This window comes from Monodon monoceros, unplaced genomic scaffold, assembly GCF_005190385.1.
Source record: "Monodon monoceros isolate NGI ecotype Baffin Bay Population unplaced genomic scaffold, NGI_Narwhal_1 Super_Scaffold_10, whole genome shotgun sequence".
Classification (NCBI taxonomy): Eukaryota; Metazoa; Chordata; class Mammalia; order Artiodactyla; family Monodontidae; genus Monodon; species Monodon monoceros.
Genome location: NW_021703766.1, coordinates 6,424,999 through 6,445,793, shown reverse-complemented (window position 1 = coordinate 6,445,793; position 20,795 = coordinate 6,424,999). Strand labels below are relative to the sequence as shown.

General features: G+C 42.7%; 1 protein-coding gene across 1 annotated transcript in view; it reads left to right on the top strand.

The window, feature by feature from the left end:
• The first annotated feature begins 1,199 nt into the window (after positions 1 to 1,199).
• HSD17B2 (hydroxysteroid 17-beta dehydrogenase 2) overlaps positions 1,200 to 20,795 on the top strand; it is a 66,681-nt gene continuing 47,085 nt past the window's right edge. Inside the window, exon 1 of the mRNA XM_029208021.1 lies at positions 1,200 to 1,669. Within this exon, the coding sequence (XP_029063854.1) occupies positions 1,258 to 1,669 (412 nt within the window). The 5' untranslated portion in view covers positions 1,200 to 1,257. The remainder of the gene's footprint in view (positions 1,670 to 20,795) is intronic.

Sequence of the window (20,795 nt, the reverse complement as noted above, 5' to 3'; positions counted from 1 at the left end):
ATAGCATACCATCTTCCCCGTCAGAAGGCAAGGATAATCCTTACCTAGACTTCTACATCTCGGCAGGGTTTGCCTTCTCCTTGGGAGCCCCAGGACTGAGCAGCTGGGAAGCCATGTAGGCTGCCACCAGGAGATTTGCTTCATCCTTGGTGGGCGTGCACCATCAGGAAACCCACATGGGTGTTTGGCCCCAGCCCCAGCATGGGAGCCACTGACAAAGTGCTGAGGCACCCAGCAAAGAGCCATACTATCCCGCATCCAGTTAAGTCATGGGTGTGGGTCTGGACCCACTACTGTCACTTAAGTAACTTATCCTCTTCCAGCCTCAGTTTTCCTCTCTGTAAAATGTGCATAATAACATCCACCTTGAAATACTTCGTGGTTCAAATGAGGCTAAAGTGAAGAAGGGCTAGTACATAATGTACAAACTGTCTTTTGCTTTTTTCCTAAGGCAGGCCGTAGAGTGGTTAGAGCATAAAGCTCTGAAACAAGGCTGATTGTTTCCACTTCTGTGTGATCTTGGGCAAGTCTCTTAACCTCTCTGTGCCTCAGGGTGCTCACCCATAAAATTACTACAGTAATAGAACTTACTTCATAGAGACATAGTGTTCAAAGAGACTGAGCATATTGACTGTTGAGTGCCAGTGCCCGGAGCAGAGCTTGGCAGAGAATAGGGTCTCAGCTGAACATGGCCTCTGGGGCAAATAAGTACCAATAGGTATTGACCATTATTTATATTGTTATTATTGTGTTATCTTTCCCTGGCTTATCTTTCCTCTGGCAAGACCAAAGCACTTCTCATCTGCCAAGAATCTCCTCCTCTACTTCTATATTCTCTTTCCATCTAACCCTTCAGTCTGACTCTAGTGGGGGATGGCAGGAGTCCTGCTGATGTGGGCAAAATCAGTGATGCACACACATACACACACACACACACCCTTGAGTCGGGAAAAGGGCTGCACAGATGGACACACCACAGGCTCCTAAAGCAGAAGAGACTTCCTGCGAGCTAGAGGTTTTGTTATTCACTGTTCAGACAGATTGAATTCTGTCAATTATTACCCAACTAGTTATCTCTCCAGAGGTCATTTAAAAAAAATGCGTGTGTTTGTTGTGGGTGAGTATGCATCTGTGTTGTGTGTGAAGTGGGCGTGCGGGGAACAGTCAAATAGGAAGTGCTCTAGTATTTACATTAAACTGCAGACTGGTTTAAATTACCCACCAGGAAATATGTGGCTGTATGAGTATGCTTAATTCATGCTCATTCAAGGTGTTCCGGTGCTGTTTTCTCCCCCTCCCTTCTTGCCTCTCCGTTCAAATAACCCAGGCTGCCTGCAGCCTGTCTTTGCCCATTTGACTCAACTGGCCCTGAGCACGGAAAGGAGAAGAGAGTCTCTGAGAATGGGCACTTTCTTCTCTGAGCCAGGATGGCTTTGCCTGACTGTCACCGCAGTGCTGGGAGGAACAATTTTTTGCAAACTCAAGAAGAACCAAGGGCAGGTGGGGAGAAAGGTGGTCTGCCTGGCGGGCCTCTGGGGAGGGGCTTGCCTGCTCAGCCTGTCCCTCTTCTGGGGCTTGATCCTCTTCTCCCTGTCATGTTTCCTCGTATATACTTACTTTTCTGGCCAAGAGTTGTTACCTGCGGATCAAAAGGCGGTGCTGATCACAGGTAAGCGGACGGCACTGAGATTCCCCCTCAGGGCGGGAACTGACACTTGCTTTGCCTTAGGGGGACTCTTTCAGATTAGTTTTAAAAAGAAAATACTTGGCATGGAGTAAATGAAAGCACATCCCCAGTGTCTTTCACTACACTGTTTTGGTTTGCTTTCTTTAGGAAGTGCACTTGAGGGGCTGATGGTGAGAGGGACTGGGAAAGGGACGTGCACCTAAGCCACGAGTTTGTTAATTTCCCAGCCTATGTAAGAGTAAGCAAACGCCGTTTGTTTGTTTCATTGTAGCCAGGATTGTCGCCTCGGTTTTTTGAAGCTTAAACCAAATTTCGTTCTGAGATGAATGTTCAGCTGCGTTCTAGACTTGGCCTCTTATTCCCTAGGTGCGCAAAAAAGCTGTCAAATTTATGTTATCCTTGTACTTTGCTTCATTTTTTTAAAGATCGAAGAGACTTACCTGGGCTGGAAATTTTGCGGTTTTCCCCGACTGCTGTCAAGAACCTTGTATCTCATCTGAACCTTTGTCTTCAGATCTGTCATTGGACCACTAATATTTACTAATTGGATCAAGCCGGCAGCGTGTCCAGGAGGCGGCTGCTCGTTGGCTGAGCTGCCAGCTTTTTCCTTCTTTTGTGTTTCTTTTTCTGCTGCAAGTGTGAGGCCAGATTAAATTCCTGGGTGTTGTAAAACTGGTTTGTTTGGTTGTGAAGTTTGATTTTGGATAGGGCTTTAATTAGGATCACCACGGTGTTATCCTAACCTAGAAAGCCCAGCCAAGGTGAGGATACCAGCTGCAGAATCGTTTGCCGGGAGGTCATCACCCCACCCCACCCCCGCCCCCCACCCCCAGGCTGTGACCTGCGGGAGTGAAGGCAAACGGAGTGTGAACAGAAGCAAATCAGGCAGTTGCCCAGTTCAATGAGAAATGGACTAGAAAGTGACTTGTCTATCTTGCCTTTGACTTTAACTCAATAGTGAAATTCTCTCTTAAAATGAGACACAAGTTGGCCCTTGCTGGAGTTGTGAAGCGCTGTAGAAATAAAGCTTCTGCGATGAAAAAAAAATAACCAAAACAGTTCAAAGGTAGAAAATTCAGCTGATCCGTGGGATGCTTATCTCTGTGAATGTCTGGTATCACCTGGAATCATGCACCCAGAAGACTGGCTGTGTTTTCCACTCTTCCACTTGAATTCTCTGGGGCTAGCTGGGTGAAAAGCTATAATAGCAGTGTAGATTTTTCTGTTCTGTGTGTAGTAGCAAGTACCCATGGTCTTCAGGGTAATTCTAGGTCAAATTTGTTTTTTGTACTTTTCCACTTGTACGAAAGAAGACAGAACAATTAAGCATGTTAAAAAAAAATAATAGTGATGCTGTGGTTGACACTAATGGAACATGATCTCCTGGAGGTCCAAATATTCCTGGGAAATCAATTTCAGGGAGCAGCGCTTCTAAGGCTCACAGATAAGAATACTAAAGCTTAGGATAAACAGAGGCAAACTTCAAGGTAACGGAGAAAATAGGAATTATCTCTGGCTTGTTTGTCTTGGCAATGTTCTTTATCCTCTGCTTTTGAAGATGTAGGCATGCAGAAACGCACCAAATACACACCCAATTCAGTTAGTTCACATCAGCCATTGAAATGTCCTGACTTGTGTTCAGTGTCATGGAAAATGACTGATTTAATTAGGCAATTTGAGCCCAATGACTAATCTCTCAATGAAATGCTTAACAATTAGAAAGCTTCGAATTAAGAAAGGAAAGACGTACATTAAGGCTAACTGAAATGTGCCTCTCAGGTTCTTTGTCATTTTCATGAAGAATGTCATAGATTCCACATAATTCCAAAGATGCTTTCAAGACCTTTGTACTAAGTAGGGAAATTTTAAATGACTTCATTTAGTTAGACCAAAACTCATTAAAAAATAAGTCATCGTGACTTGGAATAACCTTTGTTTCAGGTTGGCTTATGTTACAAATTGGTACACATTTTAGTGTCGGGGAATACAGAGAGAAATGTCTCAGTATACATCAAAACCATAAATATTATTCCTTTATCTGATAATTCAAGATTTGGACATTTCTCTTAAAGAAATAATCTGAAATGTAAAAAAAGGGTAGATGCAAACCAAAATGGCACATTCACAAAGTTGTTCAACACAACCTTATTTAAAATTGTGAAATATCAAAAGCAATCAAAATGGTGACAACATTGTAAAATTAGTAAGAAAACAATAAATGTCCTTAAAAATGAAAAAAAAAACAAACCCGAAATGGTGACAAATTACGGTATATCCTCTGGATGTAACAATAGGCAACAATTAAAAATGACAACCACAGGACTGCGTTATAACATGGAAACTGAACTAAGAGAAAACACTCCGGGGATCTAGGTGTTTGGATAAGACTGCCTCTATGTCACATGAAGAGGAAAAAGCACTGGAAGGAAACAGTCTGTGAATGGTTGGATCAGAGTACCTGGATTTGTTTTTCCCTTAGAATTACTCTAATACAGTTATATTACTTATATAACAAAAATATTTAACAAAGAGATTATATTAAGAGGGTGAAGTCCATCTTAGTGCCTAGTTAATTATGGATCCAGGTGTAAGACAATGACAAGAACAATTTCAAAAAAATCTTTTTCTTTGAGTCCCCTACTTCACTTTGCTAAGATAAAGGTCTTTTGTCTCCGAGACATATACTTATAGCAAGAAGAAGAAATAAGCAAGCACTGGGCATTTGAATACACATTTGTCCTCAAGGCCCCTGAAGCCATAGCAGCCATTCAATTTTTTAAATAACTCTAAGATTAGTGAAGAGCAGGTCCACAAGATTGCAATAGCGTCTCAAGCACAATGCAGTGAAAAGAATGTTGAAGTCTGACAGGCTTGGCTTTGAATCTTGCATTTGCTTTGCCTTAGGGTAGGTTCTCCAGGGGCAGGGCTTGAGATGAAGATTTGTGTGAAAGGGATTTATTAGGAAGTTCTCCAAGGAACAGAGGTCCCAGAGTAAGGAAGATGGACAGGGAAGGGGAGGAGGCCAAGCCCGGGCCCAGCATCAAGAGAAGCCTGCTGAGGGTCCCATGTTGGCTTAATCCCCCGGGGCAGATCTGGAGGCACTGGTAGGTCACAGGTGAGAGCCATCCCCATTGTGGGCCAGGGAGCTGTACTCCTTATACCCTCACACCTCAATCATTAGTTAAGGGCTGTCACCCTCATCCTCTTTGGTGGTAGGAGGGGAGGCTTAAACTCCAAGCACTTCTGGCTCTCCATGCTCACTGGCTAAAAGGACCCCAGCATCCTGGGCAGCCCTTGGACAAAGTCGCAGGTGGCTGGGAGTGAAGGTGGTAAGGATTAGAGCACCAAAAAATGGTCAAGGGATCTGGGGCAGCATGACATCTGCTACATACCTCTTACTAGAAGTGTGATCCCTGAAAGTATCCAGTTTTAGGCTTTTGAACTTCTGTTTTCTCCTCTGTAAACTGGAAATGATACACACACACACACACACACACACACACACACACACACACACTGTCTCATAGATGGAGTTAGTAGATGAGAGAGGGAGAGGAAGGGAGGAAGATAGGAGATTCTGTGTGTTGACCAGGTGGGGTTGGGGTTAGGGAGAATAAGAAGAGAACAAAATGAAAAAGGAACAGCTGACAAAGAAATGGAAAGAAGAAACACCCATTTATTCATTCAATTATTGATTGAGTCCTTGGTATGTGCCATGTATTGTCCAGAAGCAGTGGAGGAAGAAAGTTAAAGACCATGCAGTTGTTATGTTGTTAGGTGATGGGATCTGAGTTCCCAGTTGTCCTTAACCTTGGACCACATCCCCTGGGGGTTCCTTCCTCTTCTTCCGAGGTTGTGCATTGTCATTCTCAGCCTACCCTTTGAATTTTGTAGAAGTTACACAAGTAACTTTGATTTTCCACCCTCAGGGCTTTCATCCTGGTCCCTCCAGTGTTTCTTGCCCATCTCGAAAGTTAACTACTGATTTGGCATCTGCTGCGTGCAAGGCAGACACCTGGAGGCTTTCCTAGTCTACTGGGACAGATACGGCCGCAGCTCACTATAGCCATGAGGTGGGGTACAGAGGGTGCCTTCAGGAGGGTTCCCAGAGTGCCATGGGTCCCACTGTTGGGTGCAGGAGGGGCCTCATTAGGAACTGAAAAGTAGCTTTCTACAGAGAAAATGAGGTCTTCCAGGCTAACTGGTTAATCAGGTATGACACACATCCAGCCCTCATTAAAATTTGTTGAGTTGGAGAATTTTAATTGGAATTTTCAAAATTGGGTACAATGGAGGAGAGATCAGGGAGGGGAAGAAAGATATGTTTGATGTGGAAGTCTTTATCTTATGCTCCAAACAAAGTGCCTAGGTTGATGGTGACCCCCTTCTAGGACTTATTAGGTAGTCTAATTAAGGTTCTACAATGGAATACTGTTGGCATCAGCTTGGGATTTGGGCTCCTTTGACTTTAGTCGTAGACTATTGTAATGGATAAACATTGACAGTGGACTAGGGACTAAAGCAAATAACATCTCTGCACTCAGAGCTTTACACACCTTTCATATTTGATCCCTATAACCCTAATAAATAACATGAATGCGGAAACGGTGTCCAAAGTCCCTGAACTACTAAGCAGCAGGCATGGGACTAAACCCAGATCAGACCCATTTGCCATCCAAAGCCTTTTTCTTAACCACAGTTATCATCAGTGTTATAGCTACAGTCACTAGTAGCCTATAAAGGTTTCCAGGGTAGAAAATGTGTCCATTCATCGGCAAGTGAGTGTTGAGCATCTTCTATGTGCACAAGGCTCTGCTTGAGACAGAACTTGGCAATTGATTGGATGCAAGATATGCCCATGAGAGAAGATAAAATGAAGGCACCATGGATGGGGATACCTTTGAAAAGGGTGATTACTGAGGGAGGACATATGGTGAATGTGACTTCGGGTTTGAGTTTGAGGGCAGTGAGGGGGCAGTGCAGGTGAAGAGTCATTGGCAGTTGGAAATACAGACCTAGACCTTGATTAGGTTTGGAGAAGGAGGATGGAGAAACACAAGCAATATAGTGATGGTTAATACTACAAAGGAAGATAAATACAAGGAGAAATACGCCAAGACACATATTAATCAAACTGTCAAAAATTAAATACAAAGAAAGCATATTAAAAGCAGCAAGGGAAAAACAACAAATAACACACAAGGGAATCCCCATAAGGTTAACAGCTGATCTCTCAGCAGAAACCCTACAAGCCAGAAGGGAGTGGCAGGACATACTGAAAGTGATGAAGGAGAAAAACCTGCAACCAAGACTACTCTACCCAGCAAGGATCTCATTCAGATTTGATGGAGAAATTAAAACCTTTACAGGCAAGCAAAAACTGAGAGAGTTCAGCACCACCAAACCAGCTTTACAACAAATGCTAAAGGAACTTCTCTAGACAAGAAACACAAGAGAAGGAAAAGACCTATAATAACGAACCCAAAACAATATAGAAAATGGGAATAGGAATATACATATCGATAATTACCTTAAATGTAAATGGACTAAATGCTCCCACCAAAAGACACAGATTGGCTGAATGGATACAAAAACAAGACCCTTATATATGCTGTCTACAAGAGACCCACTTCAGACCTAGGGACACATACACACTGAAAGTAAGGGGATGGAAAAAGATATTCCATGCAAATGGAAACCAAAAGAAAGCTGGAGTAGCAATTCTCATATCAGACAAAATAGACTTTAAAATAAGGACTATTAAAAGAGACAAAGAAGGACACTACATAATGATCAAGGGATCGATCCAAGAAGAAGATATAACAATTGTAAATATTTATGCACCCAACATAGGAGCACCTCAATACATAAGGCAAATACTAACAGCCATAAAAGGGGAGATCGACAGTAACACATTCATAGTAGGGGACTTTAACACCCCACTTTCACCCATGGACAGATCATCCAAAATGAAAATAAATAAGGAAACACAAGCTTTAAATGATACCTTAAACAAGATGGACTTAATTGATATTTATAGTACACTCCATCCAAAAACAACAGAATACACATTTTTCTCAAGTGCTCATGGAACATTCTCCAGGATAGATCATATCTTGGGTCACAAATCAAGCCTTGGTAAATTTAAGAAAATTGAAATTGTATCAAGTATCTTTTCTGACCACAACGCCATGAGACTAGATATCAATTACAGGAAAAGATCTGTAAAAAATACAAACACATGGAGGCTAAACAATACACTACTTAATAATGAAGTGATCACTGAAGAAATCAAAGAGGAAATAAAAAAATACCTACAAACAAATGACAATGGAGACACAACGACCCAAAACCTATGGGATGCAGCAAAAGCAGTTCTAAGGGGGAAGTTTATAGCAATACAAGCCCAACTTAAGAAGCAGGAAACATCTCGAATAAACAACCTAACCTTGCACCTCAAGCAATTAGAGAAAGAAGAACAAAAAAACCCCAAAGCTAGCAGAAGGAAAGAAATCATAAAGATCAGATCACAAATAAATGAAAAAGAAATGAAGGAAACGATAGCAAAGATCAATAAAACTAAAAGCTGGTTCTTTGAGAGGATAAACAAAATAGATAAACCACTAGCCAGACTCATCAAGAAAAAAAGGGAGAAGACTCAAATCGATAGAATTAGAAATGAAAAAGGAGAAGTAACAACTGACACTGCAGAAATAAAAAAAATCATGAGAGATTACTACAAGCAACTCTATGCCAATAAAATGGACAATCTGGAAGAAATGGACAAATTCTTAGAAATGCACAACCTGCCAAGACTGAATCAGGAAGAAATAGAAAATATGAACAGACCAATCACAAGCACTGAAATTGAAACTGTGATTAAAAATCTTCCAACAAACAAAAGCCCAGGACCAGATGGCTTCACAGGTGAATTCTATCAAACGTTTAGAGAAGAGCTAACACCTATCCTTCTCAAACTCTTCCAAAATATAGCAGAGGGAGGAACACTCCCAAATTCCTTCTACGAGGCCACCATCACCTTGATACCAAAACCAGACAAGGATGTCACAAAGAAAGAAAACTACAGGCCAATATCACTGATGAACATAGATGCAAAAATCCTCAACAAAATACTAGCAAACAGAATCCAACAGCACATTAAAAGGATCATACACCATGATCAAGTGGGGTTTATTCCAGGAATGCAAGGATTCTTCAATATACGCAAATCTATCAATGTGATAAACCATATTAACAAATTGAAGGAGAAAAACCATATGATCATCTCAATAGATGCAGAGAAAGCTTTCGACAAAATTCAACACCCATTTATGATAAAAACCCTGCAGAAAGTAGGCATAGAGGGAACTTTCCTCAACATAATAAAGGCCATATATGACAAGCCCACAGCAAACATCATCCTCAATGGTGAAAAACTGAAAGCATTTCCACTAAGATCAGGAACAAGACAAGGTTGCCCACTCTCACCACTCTTATTCAACATAGTTTTGGAAGTTTTAGCCACAGCAATCAGAGAAGAAAAGGAAATAAAAGGAATCCAAATCGGAAAAGAAGAAGTAAAGCTGTCACTGTTTGCAGATGACATGATACTATACATAGAGAATCCTAAAGATGCTACCAGAAAACTACTAGAGTTAATCAATGAATTTGGTAAAGTAGCAGGATACAAAATTAATGCACAGAAATCTCTGGCATTCCTATACACTAATGATGAAAAATCTGAAAGTGAAATCAAGAAAACACTCCCATTTACCATTGCAACAAAAAGAATAAAATATCTAGGAATAAACCTACCTAAGGAGACGAAATACCTGTATGCAGAAAATTATAAGACACTGATGAAAGAAATTAAAGATGATACAAATAGATGGAGACATATACCATGTTCTTGGATGGGAAGAATCAACATTGTGAAAATGACTTTACTACCCAAAGCAATCTACAGATTCAATGCAATCCCTATCAAACTACCACTGGCATTTTTCACAGAACTAGAACAAAAAATTTCGCAATTTGTATGGAAACACAAAAGACCCCGAACAGCCAAAGCAATCTTGAGAACGAAAAATGGAGCTGGAGGAATCAGGCTCCCTGACTTCAGACTATACTACAAAGCTACAGTAATCAAGACAGTATGGTACTGGCACAAAAACAGAAAGATAGATCAATGGAACAGGATAGAAAGCCCAGAGATAAACCCACGCACATATGGACACCTTATCTTTGATAAAGGTGGCAGGAACGTACAGTGGAGAAAGGACTGCCTCTTCAATAAATGGTGCTGGGAAAACTGGACAGGTACATGTAAAAGTATGAGATTAGAACACTCCCTAACACCATACACAAAAATAAGCTCAAAATGGATTAAAGACCTAAATGTAAGGCCAGAAACTATCAAACTCTTAGAGGAAAACATAGGCAGAACACTCTATGACATAAATCACAGCAATTTCCTTTCTGACCCACCTCCTAGAGTAATGGAAATAAAAACAAAAATAAACAAATGGGACCTAATGAAACTTCAAAGCTTTTGCACAGCAAAGGAAACCATAACCAAGACGAAAAGCCAACCCTCAGCATGGAAGAAAATATTTGCAAATGAAGCAACTGACAAAGGATTAATCTCCAAAATTTACAAGCAGCTCATGCAGCTCAATATCCAAAAAACAAACAACCCAATCCAAAAATGGGCAGAAGACCTAAATAGACATTTCTCCAAAGAAGATATACAGAATGCCAACAAACACATGAAAGAATGCTCAACATCATTAATCATTAGAGAAATGCAAATCAAAACTACAATGAGATATCATCTCACACCAGTCAGAATGGCCATCATCAAAAAATCTAGAAACAATAAATGCTGGAGAGGGTGTGGAGAAAAGGGAACACTCTTGCACTGCTGGTGGGAATGTGAATTGGTTCAGCCACTATGGAGAACAGTATGGAGGTTCCTTAAAAAACTACAAATAGAATTACCATATGACCCAGCAATCCCACTACTGGGCATATACCCTGAGAAAACCAAAATTCAAAAAGAGTCATGTACCAAAATGTTCATTGCAGCTCTATTTACAATAGCCCGGAGATGGAAACAACCTAAGCACCCATCATCGGATGAATGGATAAAGAAGATGTGGCACATATATACAATGGAATATTACTCAGCCTTAAAAAGAAATGAAATTGAGCTATTTGTAATGAGATGGATAGACCTAGAGTCTGTCATACAGAGTAAAGTAAGTCAGAAAGAAAAAGACAAATACCGTATGCTAACACATATATATGGAATTTAAGGGAAAAAAAATGCCATGAAGAACCTAGGGGTAAGACAGGAATAAAGACACAGACCTACTGGAGAACGGACTTGAGGATATGGGGAGGGGGAAGGGTGAGCTTTGACAGGGCGAGAGAGAGTCATGGACATATACACACTAACAAACGTAGTAAGGTAGATAGCTAGGGGGAAGCAGCCGCAAGGCACAGGGATATTTAGCTCTGTGCTTTGTGACAGCCTGGAGGGGTGGGATAGGGAGAGTGGGAGGGAGGGAGACGCAAGAGGGAAGAGATATGGGAACATATGTATATGTATAACTGATTCACTTTGTTATAAAGCAGAAACTAACACACCATTGTAAAGCAATTATACCCCAATAAAGATGTTTAAAAAAAAAAAAACTACAAAGGAAGAGATCATTGGTATATATTGTATGAATCAATACTGTCCTCAGTGAGTCTATAATTCAGTCGGTCTGTCAGATTTTTTTTTTTTATGAGCACATATCCTCTTTTATCATTCAGTTTGAGCTTAACCTTAGCCCTCTACAGAGAGGCATAAAAAAGGTATTGCTGACTTGGGTAATTTCGTAAAGGTTTGAACGGTGACTTCATTAGGCATTTTAGATGGCATGTTTAGGTTGGTGGATACTCTCATGGAATGAAGTCCCCCAAATGTATCGTAAGCTGTTTGATGGCAGGGACCAGATCTTTTTTTATAACCAAGTCCCTCCTCAGTCTCTGAGCACGTTAGATCCAATACAATGTTAATGAGTGAGTGAGCCCTGAGTGAACGAACCAAGCTGGTGAAATGTCCTCCCCTTTTCGTGGTCATTGGTTAGACACAATGGGTTTGTGCCAATCTGCCCACCTGCTTAGGTACTTATCTCTGCCAGTTCTTTTTGCTGGGGTCACCTGTGTAGAAAGGGCAGAGTGACATGGCCGAGCTCTGAAGGCCCCATTGTTCTGCAGTGACTTCACTGTTGGCTTGCTCTGGACAGGGCTTTGTGATGACTTGGTTCTAAGCATCTCACCCAGGAAGTGGCAAGAACAGACTATCCTCTGGTCACGCCCCCAACCCCTCCCACCAGGCTGCTGAAGCTGCTCTCCCAAGGGTCACTGGTGTCCTCCTAGTTCCCAGAGCTTGGTTTCTACTCCAGCACTGCTGAACATATTTTCCTTCTTGACACGGCCTCCTTTGCCTGCTGGGATACTACATTTCCATGCTTCTCCCCCACGTCTCCATCCTTTGACGCCTCTGGGTCCTTCTTCCTACCCTCCCACTAGGTGGCCTCTACGGCTCTGTCCTTAGCCCTCTTCAGAAGGGTTCATGGTACAAACAAGTTCTTACCTCTGAAAGTGATCAAAGATTATCCTTGCTTACCCCCTCATGGCCAAAGCTGCCTTGTCCATTTGTTTATGTCAGTCTGTGAACCTTGATTACCCCACAGATTTTGGCATCCCCTATTTATGCTCCTAAAGATGAACCCTTCCCAGATGCTATTCCTTTGCCTATACCTTCCAGCATTGGGGTTCAATGCTGAGCCTCAGAGTTGGGGATTACACTAGATCATAGGGTGTCAATATGTATCTGCTAGGACATGGTGTGGGCAAAGGTTCTGAAGCAAGACCGGAGATGTCAGGTTAATGGGTAGATGGTTCAGATAGTTCCATTTTGCTGAAACAAATGGAGATAAACAGACACCTGGGGATGACACACGTCAGTAAATCCAGGGGCCAAAGAGGACAAGATGGGGGCAAGGTGAGCAGGGAGCATGAGGAAGTCTTGGGCAGAGACAGAGTGGAATGGAGAAACATGTCTATCTTGGATGATACAGGGACCCCTGGGTCTGTCCCATTCACCACTGTCACAAAGTGGCATCTCCTGTTTAACATGGAATTCACTACATGCAGCACCCTGGTGTTCCCTGACCCCCACCCCCTTGCCCACTAGTCTGCATCATGAGATCCTTCCTCTGTGCTCAGAATTGCCATCTCCCATGGATTGCATGCCATAAACAGGACATTGAAAAGATACATATACTGCTCGCCAGGCAGGGTCTGGTCACATGCAAGGGGTCTCCCTTGGCCTGACTCATTTGTAACAAGCCCGTTGTGATACTGGGTGGAAAAAATAATGAGGAGGAAAGAACATCTCATCTGCCACTTTGGCATTTACACAAGCTACAGATAAACTTCATTTCCACCATGAAAAGGTACTGAAAAACAATTCTAAAATTCAAAAACAGAAGCCATTAGGAACCTTGAATGCCCTTTGTGTGCAGAGGACTCAAGGTCCAGGAGCTGGGCCAGATGAATTTTAATTTGAAACAGTCAGTGGCCAGCATGGTCTTAGGTTGAATAGAACCCAAATTCCACTTTTATGGATCAAAGGCTTTGATAGGGCAGTTGAAACACTGGAAAGGGATCTGGATTTCATTGAACTCTATTTTCTAAAGGCTCACATCTACTGAGGTCTTGGAGCCTGTAGAGTCAAACCAAACCTGGGCATCATTAAGGAGAGGAATAGAAACAAAACCAAAACTATGTTCCTCTCTTGAAACAACACATGTGCATCTAAGTGCAGGTCTGGTCACTGTCATTCAGGGTGGGCAGTAGGTTGCAGTGGTTAACACCAGACACTTAGGACAATGACAGATATGGCTACCAGTTCCTGCCTTGCCACTTACTAGCTTTCTGACCTAGGGCAAATTAATTAACCTGTCTGAACCTCAGTTTCCTTATCTGTAAAATGGAGATAATCATAGTAGTGATCTCACTGGGATTGTTGCCAGTATGGAAAGAAATAACACCCATAAAGGGCTATGTGTAGATGGTAACTCTCATTCTTAGCCAAACAGGGCAGCATGGGGGTGGTGACCACATAGTCAAAGGATAAGGTTGCTGAAAGAGTCCTCCAACTCTGGAAAGAGAAGAATGAGCATGATTGCAATAGGCTCTGGAATATGAGATGGAGGGAATCACTTCTTAGGATCCTCCCACCCAATACCAATACCTTTTCCCACTTAAAGTTTGAGAGAAGCTCCTAGAAGCCACAGAAAGTGGGTGTTCACATACAGATAGTAAACCGATAAGTCATCCTAGGGAAATATCATTGTAGGGACAATGGTGTATTGGCTGGGGTTCCACTGCATCCTGTTCCCCAGGCAGGGTCTGGTCACATGCAAGGGGCCCCTGGCCTGACTCATTTGTGTCAAGCCCGTTGTGATACTGGGTGGAGAAAATCATGAGGAGGAAAGAACATCTCATTCTGCCACTTTGGCATTTACACAAGCTATGGATAAATTTTATTTCCACCAGCCATCTCCCAATGCCTGAATGACCTTTTCAGGATCATCCATTTAATCCACTGGGGTTACCCCTGTAATGGAAAACTCATTACCTTCTCAGGGAAATCACTTCACTTTTATCCAATGCTAATCATTGTAAATATTTTCTTTATAATGAGCCAAAATACGCCTCCCTGAAATATCCAACAGTGCACTCAGTTCTGCCCTTGGAAGTCACGTAATCTGACTAAACCACTCTTTTGCACGGTAGCCCTTGAAAAGTGCGAAGACTGCATCGTATCATAGCCAAATCTGCTTTGAACTAAATCTCATTCGTTTTATCATTCCTCCCATGACCTGGTTTCCAGAACTTTCACCATTCTACTAAGTTTCCTCTGGACCATTTCCAATTTCTTGACATTCCTTTGAGATGTCAACTCATTTTTAACATCAGGTGCCATCTCGGTATGAGCAATACACACCAGACTGGAACTAATGCGGTGAAATTAAATCAGTATACATGCAAGGTTCTTCTTGGACATTGTTGCTTTGTTTGGTGGGGTCAATCCACAACTCCCTTTTTAATATCCCCAGCTGACTGGGGCAAGTGGAAATCAAGATGTCAGCTTTATTCCCAATAGAAGCCTTGGAGAAGGTGTCTTACATGTGTAGGACTAATGGTGCACCCAGTCAAGGCAGGTTGAAAAGACTCAAGCCTTGCCCACAAGGTAGGGCTTGGGTTGGACAGCTAGGCTGTCACAGCCTAATTGCACAGGCGTTTTGCAGGCTGGGCGATGCCGAGGAGGAGAGGAGAGTTTCCATGTGACACTGTGCCTTCTTGAGTTTTCTACTCTATTTCTCAGTCCTGATCATTTGCCCTGAACTGTCCTTTTGGTTCTTCTGTTAGAGAGAGAAAAGACCTTTGCATCCAGTGAAACGGCCTTGTACAGTTCTTTCTGTCAAAACCACCAAGCAGATGCCTTGCTCCACCTCCCGAGGGGGAGGGAGGAGTGAGAGACAGAGGAGGTCCAGTGTCACACTGATAGATATCCCTCTATACTGAAGGAAGCATAGGCAGTGAGGAAGAAGTGTTCGTTCGCCCTAATATTAGGCTCAGGAAGCCGGCTCTCTGGAGGATGCTGTATCTAAACTGTGGCTTATGTGATAGAGGTCCAGGGAGGTTTGACTACAAACTTAAATGGGGTCAATAATGGGCAGTTTGCCCACAACCTACCCCCCTACCCATCCCAACACACACACACATACACACACAATATCTAAAAGGAGGTATTAGACCACCGACTAGCTCTGGCCCCTTGAACAAGTTGCTTCACCTCTCTGAGGTTAGTTTTCCTCCTGTGGAAAAAGGGAATCATGATGGATATCTCTTCTCAGGATTACATAAGATTACAAATATATATGTATGCTACATGGCACATAGTAGATGCTTCCTGAAATATAATAACTTTTACCCTTCCCCGTCTTGTCTGGTTTAGTAATCCCCTTGGCAAAGGAGATAAAAACGAAATAGGAGTTTGGTAATTCTGCCTCCTGTACCACTCATGAACACTACCTCATTGGCCTCCATTTTGCCTGCTCCTTTGTTCTTGTGTATTATGACCATCACTTGAAAGACAAGCCTTCTTTCTGTGGTTAACTCATTTCTGCAGGCCTCAGACTCATCTAGGTTTTCACTTACAGATGCTTTTCTTACATGGGTAGGGCTTCTCCCGTGTCAGGACCCTTAGTTCTGTGCTGTACCTACCTATGGCTCTTGCCCTTTTAAGCCCGGGCCACATCTGAGAGCTCCCTATGTGGTCACTCTAGCCTCTTGAGTTTTCTCCCATGATTCTTCTCAGCCTTGATCCTTTCCTCTGCGTTGTCTTTTTGCTTCTTCTCTCAGAGAGAGAGTCTTTGGAGGGCATTGGATCGGGAGCCCTTGCTCTGGGTGTAGGGCTCAGCTGCTGTCTCTCCTCCTGAGTCTCCGCCTCTATATGAGAATCCTAGGCTGGGAGTGAGGGGTGCCGAGAGTGATGAGGTTGTGGGATTGACTTGAGCTGCGTTGGGAAACACAACTGGTCATTGTCTTCACGTTTCCAATCACCACTTGTCAACGGCCCCCTGAGCACACTTGACATACAATGGGGAGCAAAGACAGACAAGGTCTCTGCCCTCATGAAGCTTAATTCCAGTGGAGAAAAACATAATACAAACCAACCAATAAATAAATAAACTAATCCCGGCATGGCAAGACTTTGATGGCAGGGATAGTGACTTCACCATACTGCTCAGAACCACCTTGTATTGGAGACTTCCTGTGCGTTAGAAACTGCGTCAGGCACTGCGATTAGCATTTTCCATGCCTAATTTCAGTCCGTTTTCACAATGCCTCATAAGATAATTTTTTTAATATATGCAAAGCTTTAAATATATGAAAGTAGGGTAAATAGTCACAACATGCCCAATACCCATATTCTAAAATCATGATGGAGAGATCGATGAGATAATATCTATCATTAATCCCATTCAAAAGTGAAGAAATTGAGGCTTTCGAGGGATTATACAACTTAGGTCATATAACAAAATAAGTAAGTGGCAGTGCCAGAATTTAAATGCAAGTATTCCATCCTTCTTTTAGTTCAAGCAGGTGATAGAGTAGTGCAGACAGGGGAATGGCAGGTGTGCCTCTTCTGGGGGAAAGGGATAAGGATGGTCAAATGTTTCAGACCTGCTAAGCTGTCTCAAGTATCTCTGGCTTCCACATTCAGGCCTAGGGTGTGATGGTAAAGCAGACTCTCAGCAATGGAAGGAGAGCTCTATCACCCAGCAAGGCTCACCTTGGCAGCTCCAGAAGACCTTGAGGACTGAACAAGCAGGGACGTCCCTGGGGTTTCTCTCCAACAGTAGGGTTGTTATGTTTCCCATGAGAAGCCGTTAATGCCCTGTGCAAGGTGACTTCTCACAGGGAGTCAGTTCCTATTTTCCAAATATTTCCAGCTGTGCCCTGGGGCTGTCACTTGGCTGCCTCTAGGTTATTACTTCACACCCACCTTGTGTGCTGTTGACTTTTGTGAAGTTTTCGGTAGTGTGCAAAGGGGATTAGAATCCATTCATTATTTCACCAATAATTATTGGGCACTCTGTGCTGGGTACTGGGAATACAGGGACAAATAGCATGCATTCATTACACTGAATAAACTTACAGTGTAGTTGGGGGGATAGATAAGAAACAGGACATTACAAGGCAATGCAACATGTGAGTGTTCAGAGAAGGGAGAAGAAGTAAGAGGAGATAAGACCCCCTGGGAGTCTGGGGCAGAGGCCAGGAGTTTGGAGAGCAGCAGCTCTTTGGAGGGACCTTGTGATGGGAGAATCAGAGGACTTGCTAGCTCATTGGGTCTAGGTAGAGAAGAGGAGAGAGCCACTGCACATTAGACTTTCCCTACTATAACCCTCAGCAAAGCTCTTGGTGATTTCTTTGGACAATCTATCTTGCTAGACAGACGGTGAGCTCCACGAGGGCAGGCAATATGTAAAGCGTGGTGGCCACGACAAGCTCAAGGAATGAATTCATGAACAAATGAATGTAGACCATGATTCTGAGGCACTGAGAATGATTCTTCCTCCTAAGAGAAACAATAGATTTTGAGAGGCTGAGGGGAAAGAACTGACTTTGAAGAAAAGATAAAGACTTTTGTTTGAGACACTTCAAATCTGAGGTGCCAAGGCTGTATCCAGGTGGAGTGTCCAGATGAATTGGAAAAGTGAGGCTAAAATCCAGAAGGAGCCCAAGACTGGAGATACAGTTAGGTTAGTCTTCCACATAGGTAGGATAAATAAAGCTCTGAAAGCTAAAACAATGCCTGAGAGAAGAGTGTAGATAGAGGTTAGAACAGGGAACTGGGCAGTGAAGGCCACCCAAATCTACAGAAGAGGAGGTAGAAGGTAGATCTGAATGGTGGTGTAGGGTTCCAAGGAAGAGGAAAGTTCCAACGAGGAAAGTTATAAACAACTTCCAGTATGGAGGACAGATTGAGTGGGATGACAAGATACCCCTGGATTCAGTTCTCTGGGGAAACTGATTAGAGAGATTTCAGGAAAGGGTATAAGAAGGAGCCCCAATGCAAGGACAGTGAGGGGATGGTGTTGGTGAGCAACTCTGAAGTTTTGAGAACACTGGTGGAAAAAGGAAGGAGCAAGATGGGAGATTAGCTCTAGGGAATAGTAAGATCAAAAGAACTTTTGGGGAGGGAGAAATTTGGGGCAGTGGTTCTGGAGCCCCAAAAGGAAGGACTCAATGAAGAAGACATTGAAAGTGCAACAAAGATTGTGGTAATTGCTGAAGTGGGAGGCTCTTGCCCAGGGGATGAAGAAGAAGTACAAGCAGTCACTGTCTCAGCTTTCCTTCAATTTACTTTATTTCAATTCACTTATGTAGTGAATCATCAATGGTTTGTGGTGCCAGTTATGGTTATAGGGTAGTTACGAGAATAAAATCATATAAGTCATGCCAGAAGCTTAGTACTGTGCCTGCTGCATAGTACAAAATCAGTGAATGCTATGGCAGGAAACTAGAGAAGACAAAAGACAATAAAGCAATCAGAGAAAGCCTCATGTTGGAAGTAATACCAGCTATTTTTCTGGGCTGGAACAGGTAGTCTCCATGTTGGACTCTTATCTCTCTGTTCCCGCCACGTTAAACAGAATGTCTCCTGTCATCACATTTGCCAACCTTTATGAGTATTTGTTTGATGTCTTCTTCCTTCTAGAGCAATAGCTCTTGACTGGAGCAATTTTGCTTCCCAGAGGACATTTTAGCAATGTCTGAAGATATTTTTGGTTGTCACAACTTGGGGGCATGGGAACAGTCCATTGGTATCTAATGGGTAGAAGCCAGGGATGCTGCTAAACATTGTACAATGCACAGGATGGTCCCCATAACAAAGAGTTACTTGATGTCAGATGTCAATAGTGCTGAGGTTGAGACACCCTGTCCTAAGGTGTGAGATCCCTAGATCACGGGCCATATCACTTTTATTGATCACGGTGTCCCCAAGTGCCAGGTACAGAGCAAGTCACATGATGGGTACCCAATAATAATAAAAGGAAATGAAAGGAAGTGGATAAAGAAGATGTGAGATACACACACACACACACACACACACACACACAAAGGAATATTACTCAGCCATAAAAAAGAATAAAACATTGCCATTTGTGATACGATGGATAGACCTAGAGGGTACTAGGCTAAGTGAAATAAGTCAGACAGAGAAAGACAAATACTGTATGATTTCACTTATATGTGGAATCTAAAAACCAAAACAAATAAACAAACATGATAAAACAGAAGCAGAGTTATAGATACAGAGAACAAACAGAGGGGGGCGGCCGATGAGAGAAATAGGTGAGGGAGATTAAAAGGTACAAAACTTCCAGTTGCAAAATAAATGCATCACGGATATGAAATGTACAGTGTGGGGAACGTAACTATGTAATATCTTTCTATGGTGACATATTATAACTAGACTTGTGGTGATCATTTTGAAATGTATAGAAAGACCAAATCACTATGTTGTGTAACAGGAACTAACATAGTCTTGTAGATCAATTATACTTCAAAAACAAACAAACAAACACATTCATAGAGAAAGAGATCAGATTTGCCGTTACCAGAGGCGGGGAAGGAGGAATTGGATAAAGGCAGTCAAAAGGAAGGAAAAAAAAAAAAGGAAATTGGGGATTGAACTGGAGCTTGAAGAATAGGCCAGGTCTGAATGTATTTTTCTCTGCTTTAAGTACACAGTGGCAGAGGGTGCTGGGAGTTGTTTGGAAAAGAAGTTCACAAAGGAGACTGTAAATATTCTATCCCCAATGGAATGGAAGAGATGAAGCAGCCCTGGGGCTTTACCAGGAGACTGACACTGCTATAAACGAGAGTCTCAGAACAAAGGGTTTGGAACTGAAGGTAACACAAGAACATCCCAGGCTGAGCACTTCATTGTTTTGACAGATAGAATTCAGCCAGCCTCAGAAGCAGCAGAGATAGAATTTTTTTTTTTTTTTGTGGTACGCGGGCCTCCCACTGTTGTGGCTTCTCCCGTTGCGGAGCACAGGCTCCAGACGCGCAGGCTCAGCGGCCATGGCTCAAGGGCCCAGCGGCTCCGCGGCATGTGGGATTCTCCCGGACCGGGGCACGAACCCGTGTCCCCTGCATCGGCAGGTGGGCTCTCAACCACTGCGCCACCAGGGAAGCCCAATCTACCGTTATTTCTTGATTAAATAAACACTTTGCTAAATGACATCTCTTAGTCACGACTTCCGGTTCTCCTTGTTTCTTTGATCCTTCATCTAATCATAACTCATTAACTAAAGTGCTTCCTAAGAACTTTTCCTAGCAGCACAGGCTTTGGCAGAAACATAAGGATCCACAGCGCCCATGCCGATCAGAACCCGTGCAGATCAGGGAGTTAGTGACTTGGACCACAGAGAAAAGAAGCCAAGCCAAAAAGCACTAAGAG